This window comes from Candida dubliniensis, chromosome 2 (assembly GCF_000026945.1).
Source record: "Candida dubliniensis CD36 chromosome 2, complete sequence".
NCBI classification, from domain to species: domain Eukaryota; kingdom Fungi; phylum Ascomycota; class Pichiomycetes; order Serinales; family Debaryomycetaceae; genus Candida; species Candida dubliniensis.
In genome coordinates this window covers 438752-451462 of record NC_012861.1, presented here as the reverse complement: position 1 = coordinate 451462, position 12711 = coordinate 438752, and the positions used below count along the sequence as shown (strand labels likewise).

General features: G+C 26.7%; 3 protein-coding genes across 3 annotated transcripts; all 3 read left to right on the top strand. All coding sequences in view use genetic code 12, as the record gives it.

The window, feature by feature from the left end:
• Positions 1–1753: 1753 nt before the first annotated feature.
• CD36_17020 (conserved hypothetical protein) lies at positions 1754–4738 on the top strand (the record flags this gene model as incomplete). The annotated part of the gene is made up of 1 exon (XM_002418135.1): positions 1754–4738. The coding sequence occupies one exon, from the start codon at positions 1754–1756 to the stop codon at positions 4736–4738; it is 2985 nt and encodes a 994-aa protein (XP_002418180.1).
• A 3688-nt stretch (positions 4739–8426) lies between these two features.
• Positions 8427–9695, top strand: CD36_17010 (conserved hypothetical protein; the record flags this gene model as incomplete). Its single annotated transcript, XM_002418134.1, has 1 exon — positions 8427–9695. One exon carries the CDS (start codon positions 8427–8429, stop codon positions 9693–9695), a length of 1269 nt encoding a protein of 422 aa, XP_002418179.1.
• A 1558-nt stretch (positions 9696–11253) lies between these two features.
• Positions 11254–12516, top strand: CD36_17000 (syntaxin, putative; the record flags this gene model as incomplete). The annotated part of the gene is made up of 1 exon (XM_002418133.1): positions 11254–12516. One exon carries the CDS (start codon positions 11254–11256, stop codon positions 12514–12516), a length of 1263 nt encoding a protein of 420 aa, XP_002418178.1.
• Positions 12517–12711: the final 195 nt, after the last annotated feature.

Here is a 12711-nt window from a genome sequence, read left to right as displayed (position 1 = left end):
GGACCCCTGGTAGATTTGCTTTGTAATTGAACAATTTACAAACTCTTTACGTGTTTTGTGTGAATTCAAGAAGCATACGAGTCATACAATAAAAGATGATTATATCACTTGATGATGTTCTCATTGACAACATCTTAATGAATAATCATAATCTATTTATAGACAGGAAACATTTTGTTCCGTTACAGGGGGGAAGAAAGACCCAATCAATCATCAGATTTGACTCTTTTATCAAGAAATTATATCAAACTAAATCAACAGACCAACCAAGCAAGAGGAAATACATAATACTAGTAAGTATCAGTGTTCATATATTAGTCAATCCAATCCCATCCTATTAATGAAAAGATAAGATGGGAACTTAGTATTCCATATGGAAATTTTACAAATATTTTACGTCAACTAATCCAAATAATTTTTTTTTTTTTTTTTTTTTACCTAAATTGTTGAAAGAAAACTAAAAAAAAAAAAAGAATTTGATTTTTCCCCCTCCCTGCCTTCCTCCCTCCCTCCCTCCCCATTTATTAATATACAATTGTGGAGATTTCTAGAAATAGATAATCAATATTTGAAATTCCAATACTTTTTACCTTATAGGTGGGTGTAATAATGAAATAAAATAAAAAAAAAAAGGTTTCTAACCAAAAAAAATTATGTCAGGTTTTACTTGAGTAGGCAAATTTCCCTATTAGGAAAATATATATAAAGAATGGGGGGTATACTATACACGACTTTTTTTTTTTTTTGTTTGTTGAAGGGTGTGCGACGACGACGATGACTGGCCATAGCCATACAATAAATTCTTTCTTTCTTTCTTTCTTTCTTTTTTTTTTGTTGCAATCCAAACACCACAATTGTTCCTACCAATTGAATAGATAAGAGATAGGATTTATAATTATATTATATCAATAACATTCACAAACATTGATTATGATATATATTAGTTATTAAATTGGTGGTATCCAAAAGATGATTATTGACTATTACAAATCAGGAAATTCCAATGAATATAGAAAATCTAAAATCAAATCAAATCAGGTAAAAGATACTGAGAATTACATTTCCTAATTAGGAAGTGAGATTTGCTGTTGGGGTTGTTCTTCACAGTTAAATTATTTTTTCTTTCTTTCTTTTTTTTTTTTCACAACCACCACCACCAACACTACAACTATCACTTTAATTCATTGCAAAAAACTTTACTAGAGTAAATACTAAAATTAACTTCAACTTGATTGCGAAAATCTTCCTAGAATAGAAACATTACTTCAAATAGAAAACTCTGACCCCGTCAATTTAAACTTACCACAATAATAATAACCACCCACCCACACCCACACACATTCACACAATAAGCTTTTAATTATTTCCTTAATTACTATTGATAATAACAAATATATAAATGATTGTTAATTTCCTAAAAAAAAAAACAAAAAGAAAAAATTTCATTTCCAATTGTTTTCTTCTTTCTTACTATAAACTTTCAATTCATTTTCGTCAAAATTATTCCCCTTGTGATTAAAATTCACTTTCCTTAAAATAATAATAATAATAATAAAAAAAAAAGGAATATTTACATTTATACCCCTGTTCCTCCAATACATACTTTATCCTTTGATATTATTATCTCCTTAAGATATACAAGATATAAAACTGGACTATCCACCACTTTCCTATACTAAAACAATTCAATAAATCAACTATTTTCTTTTTTCTTATTATATACCACACATAACACCTCCCAATACATAATATAATGTCAGGATTATCATTAAATAAAATTGAATTAAATCAAATAAAATCTTCTTGGAGTAAAATAAATCCTAAAGAATTTTATCCTGAATTATATGAAAATTTATTTGAATTAAATCCTCAATTACGATCAATTTTTAATAATGATGATTCAGTAATTAATTATCATTGTGATATATTTGGTGATTTATTTAATTTTATTATTAATAATATTGAAGATGATTTATTATTAAATGAATTTTTATATCAATTTGTTAATGAAAATCAAAGATTTTCTTCAATGATTAGTCAATATTTAGAACCAATGGGTAATGCATTAATTCAAACTTTTAAAAATGAATTATCTGGTCAATTTACTAGTGTATTGGAATTAATTTGGATTAAAATTTTTGTATTTGTTGCTAATTTATTATTACAATATGAAGAAGATATTGTATCAGAAGATTCTAATTCAATGGATGAAGATTATTATATTCCACCATTGAATATTAATAGAGAAAGAAAACAATCTATTGATACATTACCAACACCTTCTCCTCCTTTAAGAAAAGAAGAAGAAGAAGTCAAGGAAGAAGAAGAAGAAATCAAGGAAGAAGAAGAAAATATTATTCCAGTTGTTTCTCCACCAATTATTGGATTTGATAATTCTAAACCAAAACAAATTTTGGATAAATTTAATTCAATTGAAATTGATTTAAATTCAAATAATAAATATAAAGGGTTTAGAAGATCAATTGATGTTGCTAAATCACCAATTCATGTTCCTATTCCACAATCACCTTCATTCCAAAAGATTCAATCGAATATGTCTTCAAGTTTGAAAAATATTTTGATTTCAACTGATAATGATGATAACAATAACAACAACAGTAACAACAGTAACTTTGATTGTGATTTCCAAACTCCAAGAAGAAGAAGAAAAAATTTATCATTTGATCCAAGAAGAAAAAATTCTTCTAATCCAACTACACCAAAACTTGATAAATCACCATTTGAATCACCAAGATTATCTGCAGTTGCTAATGGGAAATTTGCTTCACAACAACAAAAAGAACATCAAGGTTTAGAAGATGTTGAGACTGATAATGAAGAATTTTCTACTCCAAGAGCTAGTAGAAGAGGATCATTTTCTGAAAATTATCTGATTGGTTCATTATTAAATAAACTTAAAAAGATCCAAGATCCAGAAGAACAAGAACAAGAGCAAGAACCAGTAATTGTTGAAGATGCTTTATCAAATAAATCAGAAGATTCTATTGATGTTGGTCCATTTGATCCAAGAATTAGAAGAAGAAGAAATGAAGAATTGAATAATAAATTAATTCCATCTCCTGAATCTAGTGAAGTTGATGAACAAGAAGAAGAAGAAATGTTTATAAATAAATTATCTCCACCTACTAGTTCAAATCCAACATCAACAACAACAACAACAACAACTCTCAAGGAACAAAAACAAACTGTTCCAGAAAGATCATTATCTAGAGGTGGTTTAACTGGTGGTACTTTTGATTATCAATCATTTGGATTGAAAGGTTTAGCACCAATTGTTGAAGATGATGATGCTTCATCGAAATATGAATCGGATAATGATGATGATCATGATGATGAATTTAATGGTAATCCAGTTAAAAATAACAATTTAATAAGTACTAAATCAAGTGGTCAAAATTCAATTGAAGATGTTGGTGAAATTAATTCAAGAACTTCATCATTATCATTAAATAATTCTGATTATAAATCATCTATATCATCTGGTACTAATGATATTGATCATTATACTATTAAAGGTGCTGGTGTACGTTATCATTCAAGAAATTTATCAACTACTAGTAGTAGTGGTAATGATTTTGAATTTAGTACACCAATTTCAAAATCTCGATTCAATGATAGTCCAAAACAACAACAACAACAACAACAACAACAACATAATAATAATAAGCAAAGTTCTTTGTATTCAATTGGAAAAATTCAATCAGCTTCAGTTTCTTCAATTAATTCTACTAGTCGAGCATCAATGGGATTTATGAGATCATCATTTGTATTGAAAAAAGAAATGCAAACTCAAGGTTATAATGAACCAGAAAATGTTTGTTTATCTATGCCAGTAACTCCAAGAATGAATAATAATAATAATAATGATAATAATAAACCTTCAATAAATTCATTATCAGCCCCACCAGCTATTTATATGAATAAAGCTGCTTCAATTTCTAGTTTTGGTCGTCCTACCAGTATTTCTGGTGGTGGTGTTGCAACATCTTCTACAAATTCTCCAAAACTTAATAATAGTAGTGGTTCAACTCCATATGATTCAGCTTATGATTTATTAAATACATTTGATACATCACTACCACCACCACCTCCATTACCAATTAAAGATGGTATACATAACACACTGTCTAGAAATTCTAGTATTAGTTCACAAGGATCTTTGAAAAAGAAGGGTGGATTAAGAAATAGATTATCATCAATTTTTAGTTCTAAATCATCATCATCATCATCATCATCAAAATTGGCAGAATCATCATCATTATCATCATTATCTAATACTCCAGCAACATCTATAAATTCATCATCAAGAAAAGCATCAATTGGTTCATCATCAAATACTTTGGTGAATTCAAAACCAGAATCTCAAAGTGGTAGTAATTATACTGTTTCTTCACATTCTACTCGTCAATCAGTACCATTATTTAGTGCACAACCTTCAATTAATCATATTCCACCAATTATTAAAAAAGTTGAATCTAGTGGTATTGCATCATCTGCAGCAAGTACAAGAAAACCTCCATCAATTTATGGTCATAAATATGGTTCAGTAAATGATTTAACTTCAATTTATTCTACTGATACTACAACTTCAGGATTTTCAATGTTTAAAAGAAGAGATAAAAATGATGTTAAATTTGTTCCTCCATTAACTAGAAATACTAGAAAAGGTAATAAATATAATGTCAAGAAAGTTCCTTATGATATTTGGGCCACATAAAAAAAAAACTGCAAAAAACTGAAGAAATAACAAAATAACAAAATAACATTATGTGTAACGAGAGAATTGTGTTTGATGGGCAGATTTTTGATGTTGATGTTTATTTTTTTATTTATTTAAATTTCATTTCTTCATGTTAATTATAATTATTAATCAATCAAGGTGAAATAGTTTTTGGCATAATTCACAGATTATATCAATAAGGTGGATGGGTGGTTATTTATCATTTTAAGAATTTCGACTCATTGTTGTTTTTTTTATTCTTATTATTTTTTTTAAGAGGAAGAGGAAAAAAATGGGAACTATCTTTATGTTTATCTTTATCTTTATCTATTACTTTATCTTTATCTATTACTTTACTTTATATGATTGTTATTTGGAGAGAAATATAAATCAAATTTTATTAAATTATTAATTTTATTTTTCTACCAAGACATCAAAACATTTCTTCAATTGGTTCCCTCCAGCCCCTCCCCCCGCCCCTTGGTGTCCCCCTTTTTATTGATTTATCTGAAGTTGATATCTGTTATGCCTCCCTTGTTGCTTAACCCTCCCCCCCTCCTCCTTCTAATGTGATTTATTTATTGATGATGATAGTTTGTATTTATTAATCTGGATTTTTATTTATTGCTTTTGGTTGTTGTTGTTGATGTTGTTGTTGTTGGTTTCTTGTAATATTGTTTTATTAATGATATATTGGGTTTGTTACATCAATTTATCTTGATAAAGAAGATGATCTTTATTCTATCTTTACTTATGATGGGTTGTTTATTAATTTATTTATTTATTTATTTATTTATTTATTTATTTATTTGATGGTTTCTTTTTTTGATTTCGTTTACGTTATATTCCTTTCGGTTTTACATTATTATTCACATATTTATGTTTATGTTTATGTTACTTTATTATTATTATTATTATTATTTGTTATACTTTCTTTCTATTATTATTCGTTGTCTATAGTTGCAAATATCGGTTAATCAATTAAATATACTTTTAGTATTATTAAAAAAATAAAAAATAAAAAGTAAAAAAAAAAAACAAAAAAGACAATATGGTGGCTAGTAAACTAAACTAATTGAGTCTTTAGTTTTTCTTCTTTTTTTTTTATTTTTTATAAGTTAGAACCGTTTATATTGTTGAATAATCAATTGAAGAAGGTTATGGAAGAATTGAAAGTAGTCAAAACTTCCAAATTTAAATTTAACTATTTAAGGAAACAAATCATATGATTTCAATCTATACAAACTATGACAATAATTATATCAAAGCATTACCAACAGAAAGAACTGGTTATTTGTGAAAGAAAATTGTGAAGGTTGGGGGTATACTTTCCTTTCAGTTAAAATTATGGCTATAGATGTTTACCTAGTTGTTTTTTTTTTTGAATTGGAAACACCAGATATAAGATAGATCTTAGATATTGAATTATATAGTAGATTAATTCTTGACATTCTATTCTATTCTATTCTATTCTATTCTATTCTATTCTACTATTATCAAATATAATTCTTTAGATTCTTGTAAAACTAGTTTAGTCCCCCGTCTTATCGAGTATTTACTACCTTCTTTCTGGAAATTATGAATAATATTCTCTTCTGGTGTAAGTTTAATGGAGAATGATTATTATTATTATTATTAAAGGGTTTATATAACCATTAAAATGTTTGTTTGTTTTTTTTTTTTACGGCCATATTTGAAATGTTGGTTTGTGTATATTTGATATAAGTTTTCCCCAAAAAAAAAAAATATATATATATATATAAATTACGGAATAATTCCCAAATTAAACTAACCAGAAACCCCCCTTCCCTCACCCCTCACCCCTCACCCCCACGTCAATGGATGGGATGAGATTGACGATCTTTCCAATATAATTATAGAAAATGATTTCAAAATTAACTATAATATTTCAAGATACGAATTGAAATGATGCTACTACTACTACTACTACTAATAATAATAATAATACAATTTGCAGAATTTCGATATACACGATCATGCATACACGCCAGTCAGTTAAGTTTTCTTTAAAATGTGTTCATTACATGATATTATATTTACCTTTTAAACGAGTAATACTTTAAAACATGATTAATCATCAAAAGTTTTTCCGGTTATTTTCTTTGTTTCGTATGAGACAATGAAATGAAGTAGCAGTAGTAGTAGTAGTAGTAGTAGTAGTAGTAGTAGTAGTAGTACGCAATGTCTAGACCCAATGGTTTGTATTTCACCGTTAAAAAAAAGGGGAAAACAATAGGTAGGGATTATAATGTGTATATGTGTTGGTTTTCAATTCGGATAAATTCTTGGGTATTGAATCTGAATTTGAATTTAACTCCATATGTAAATGAGAGAGTATAATACTGGTATGTATATATTACATACAAGTGTTAGTATTTCCCATCGTATGTCCTACTATTTAAACTCCCTCCCCCCCCCTCCCCTCCCCCTCCACTAGTAATCTTTGTTATAAACGCTGATTAATAAAAAAAAAAAAATGAACCTGGTGGTGGTGTTTTTCTTGAATGATTTTTGGGTTAGTAATTGTTTTATTATGAACTTGGTAAACTTTGTGCTTTGTGATTTGTTCGTTTATTGTTACTTATTTCTATTATTTAAGAAATTGAAAGGAGATAGAGACAGAGAGACAGAGAGAGATTTCAATGGGGACCCCTTGGAGAGATAATAATAATAACAATGATGTCCCTTGATGTTATGCATTTCTTTCTTTTTCATCATCACCACCACCACTACCACCACCACCAGTTTTAAAGATCGCCTGATAATAAAAACAAAATAAAGGTAAGTTAAGTTAAAGTTAAGTTAAATGGACAGTAAAAGTAAATTGAATTTATAAATGTCATTGGTAATGGCGTGGTTGGGCTGGGTTGGGTTATTTGACTGTTTTAATATACAAGAATTCAAATTAGAAACAAAATAATTTCAAGCGTAGTAGAATATAATATAATATAATATAATAAAATTATCTAAACATATTTTCATACACACACACACTTACACACACCATACACACACCATACACACACATATATACAATATAACCAACCAACCAACCAACCAACCAACTACCATACTGTTTCATAAATTCCACAAAAAAAAAAAAGCCCATAATTTGGAGTTCTTTAGTATGAAATTAAATCCAACCTTTCTAGTTTATTGTTTTAATTGTTTTAATTGTTTTAATTATGTACTATTGTGTACTATTTATCATCTTTGTGAAATTTCCCTTTCCCTTTTTTGTTTTTTTCACTTTAATCATTTAGTCAATTGAACAATCGCCAATCTCCTTTTAATAAATTTGTTTTTTTTTAGTTTGAATAGTTTGAATAGTTTGAAATTAAAAAATAGACATCAGTTTGCTTCTTCTTCTTTTTCTTTTAAATAAATTAAATTCTTCTCGAAAACTTTAACCAGTATTTATATTTTACATTTTACATTTTCTTCCTTCTTCTTCTTCTTGGTGGTGTTCTTGTTCTTGTTCTTGGTGGAGCTACTCTTAGAGATATCTATTATAAATTGACTTATATCTTCCCATTGGGGTGGTTATTTTCATTTTTTCATTCTTTCATTTTACTTTCTTTTCTAACATTCATTACATTAAGGAGTTTTAATCAAAATACCCAAAAAAAAAAAAAAAAAAAGATTAAACCTTTTCCTATTCAATATGCTATCGTTGATCGACTTGAAACCAGATTTCGTGTTTTCTCAATATGAAATATCAATAATTAAATCAATATGGAGATCACTCGACTTGAATAATCCTATTATTCTTAAAGATTTTTATTATACAGTTTCAACGACAATTAATAATACTGGTACAACCATCAATGGTGTTTTAAATCCTCAAAGAGATACTTTTACACCATTAATCATTACTCAACAAGATATTATGAATATTATTAATGATTATCAAGTAGAAGAATTCATTAAAGTGGCGACATCATTAATATATCATTTAGAATTTGGTAAAGAATTACCTGAAAATGAAATTGTTCAACTTCTGAAACGAAATTATCGAATTTATAAATTATATTATAAACAATATTTGACTCTTGGTAATAGTCTAATGGAAACCATAGAAAATTATACTAATTTATTAATGGGGAATAACAAACAAATATTTTCTCGATTTCTTAGTATTCTACTTAGTGCCATATTATACTACAGCAATGATGTGACATTTGCTGATACTACGACGACAACGACGACGACAACGACGGCGACACCAACAACTACACATAGTAATGCTTCGATATATTCAGAACATTCATACTCCATGTTTTCATTAAACACTGATAACACATCATCATCATCATCAGCAGCTACAACAACAACAACAGCTGATGTCATTGCTTTAGAAGAGATTTTCAAACCACCTCAATTAGCTGATATTACACCACAGGATCCACAGGATCCACAAAATACAACAACGGATACCGATTGTTCTGAAGACGCAACCATTACCAATTCTATATATAATAATCGTCTCAATAATGATGATGATGATGATGTCGATGATAATACTATAGAAAATATTAATGGAAGTACTAGTACTTTTGATAGTTCCTACGATTATCTTAATTCGTTTTCATTTTCACCTGATGACTATGATGATTATAATGATTATGGTGACAATGATGACAATGATGAAAATTTTAATGGAAAAAAGATTGATTATAAGAAACTAGAAAGTAAATCCAAAATTGATAAATATAAATATAATGATGACAATGACAATGACAATGACAATGACGATGACGATGACGAAGATGATTTTGATGATTTTGATGATACCAAAAGTATTGTTTCAACAATTTCTAATTTATCATCATCGTTTAAAAATTGGGGTATAAATCGTAAGAAAAGTAATAAAGATAAATTTAAAAGTACCAAAAAATTCATTCATAAAAATATATTAAGAAATGAAAAATGAAAAATAATAAAAGATAAAGATGAATCCTAGAACCAATAATAATAATAATAATCATCATCATGATATTATTTTAATTGTAATCGATCTTGAATAACCAAATATCACGTTGTTGTTGAAATGTATACTAATTGAAATGATATTTATGTTATAACTATACTACTACAATCTTCTTGTGTATATTCCCAAAAAGACACAATGAAAACATTATTGAATGGTTGATCAAGTTATTCAACTCATTCCATTTTGTTATTTTTCAATTTCGTCAAATTTCAATTCAGTTTCAATTCAGGTTACTTTTATTGTTCTAATATGTGGACAATTTTTTTTTTTTTTTTTTTTTTGTTTTTTGCATCAATCAATACAGAAGAAGAAAGGAGGGGGAGGGGAAGATTACAAATGATATTATCATTAGTAAATTACAAATTACTTATGAATCAAACCCTTCCTCTTTTTATTCAAAAACCTATCACACAATCATTCTATATATATATATGTATATATATTTTTTTTCGTTATCATTTTAATCTATAAAAAGAATTGGTAAATGACATGAAATGATTCTGTCAAAAAAAAAAAACTTAACACCAATTATCAAAACTTTTTACCCCTTTGACAGTTACTATTGTTGTTATTGTTGTTATTGGATCGTTTCGTCAATTTAATAACCCCCTTCACTCCCTCCCCTTTTTTTTTAACATGGCTTCTTAATAATAATAATAATTTTTTTTTTTTGCCGATAACATTTTAATGAAGATAAAACAACAAAAAAAACATTCTAATATGATACTACTACTACTCCTCCACAATAACAACAACAACAAAGGGGTGCTTCCTTTTTTTTTTTTTGTTTTGTTTTGGGAAAGTAAATAGGTTGGCAAAAATCATTGAATTGATAAAATGGATTGAATGAATTTTCAAATATTTGTTTTGTTTTGTTTTGTTTGACTGCAAAAAAAAAAAAAAAAGAGGCAAAAATAGAAAAAAATAGAAAACAGTGAATACATAAATTTGACTACTACGTTAGAACAAATAGTATTTTGAATTAATAATCGAGTCAATTCAAGTCAAGTCAAGTCAAGTCTTTCATTAATGAATAAAATCATAAGACTGTAAAAAATGACTATTGGGGTTCCTTCTAATTGGCAACAAATAGTTTTAACTACTTATATGTGGTGGGGGGGGGGGACTGCACATTCCAATCTAGTAGAATATTCTGAATAACTATTTGGATTTGTTTATACATACATATATACATACATATATACATACATATATACATATATACATACATACATACCTAACCAACAATACTGGTTGAAAGAAGATTTGCAAATTGATTGATAAAAGAATATTAAGTGACAAATTACTTTGTCGCTATACACGTGACCATTATTGTTATTTGATTGATGAAAAAATACACGACCTCCAAAACAAAAGGAAAAATTAAGTTGGACAGCAAAAACACACCACAGAAAAAAAGAAAAAATCTAAACCCCCCACCCCCCCATTAAACCATTCTTATCATATAACCCATTTAAATCATTAATCAATTCAAATAATGTTTAGAGATAGAACCAATTTATTTTTATCATATCGTCGAACAATTCCTCGTGATACACTTCCCATCAAACGAACTCGATTTAGTGATTTAGATAATGAAGAAGAAAATGAAGGATTAATACTATCGTCAACTTCAACAACAACTTCAACAACAACAGCAACGTCTAATAGGAAAGGGAGGAAGAATAAATCAAATCGTAATAGTAATAGTAATAATAGTGGTGGTAGTGATTATAATGATGAAGAAGATATTGAATTAAGACCAATGATTCCTAATATATTTGATATTGCTAAAGAATTAGATTCATATTTGAATATAATTAATAAAAATATTGAAGAATTAAATTCAATGTATAAAAAATTAATAATTATTAATAAATTAAATAAATTAAATTTAGAAAAAAAAATTGAAGAATTAAATTATCAAATTTTAATTAAATTTGAAAAATGTTATATATTAATTAAAAAATTTGAATATTTATTAAATAATTATCAAAAATTAAAATTAAATTATAATCAACAAGATTTAGAAATTTTAATTAATTTTAAAAAAAATTATGCAGTTAAAATTCAAGATAAATCATTAATATTTCGGAATTTACAAAATAATTATATGAAATTTTTGAAAAATGATGATGATGATGAAGAAAAAAATAAGGAGGTGGAGAATAGGTTTGATACTAATAATGAACAAATTACATTATTAAATGATTTAGAAGAATCCAAATCAATAAATACCATAAATTCAACCAATAATAATAATAATCAGCAACAACAACAGCAAGTACAGATACAACAACAATCAAATATTCAATATTTACAACAACGAGAACGAGAAATTTCTAAATTAGCTCATGGTATAATTGAAATTCTGACAATTTTTAAAGAAATGGAATCAATGGTAATTGAACAAGGAACAATTTTAGATAGAATTGATTATAATTTAATTAATACAGTAGAAGAATTAAATCAAGCTAATAAAGAATTAATTAAAGCTCATAATTATCAAAAAAATTCAACTAAATGTAAAATTATATTTTTTTTAAGTCTTTGTGTGTTTGCTTTATTAATGATATTTATGTTACGTCCAACAACATCAAAGAATTCCCATTCCAACTCCATGTCTAATAATAATAATAATAATAATAATAATAATAATGATTCTAATATTAGTGACGATCAAGAACTAATGAGACCAAATATTGATAAACCAGTCAATGAAGTTAATCCTCCATCTAATGTCAATAAAGTATTTATTTAAATATAGAGAAAAGAAGATGAAGATGAAGATGAAGATGAAGAGATGAAACCTAATTAAACTAATCACTATACTATCATTAAGTATAAGTATAAATTAATTAATTAATTAAGTAACAAATTCATACATATATATATATATATATTCTTTGGAGGTTTAATTCATTTAATTCATTCATTTAATTCATTCATTGTTGGT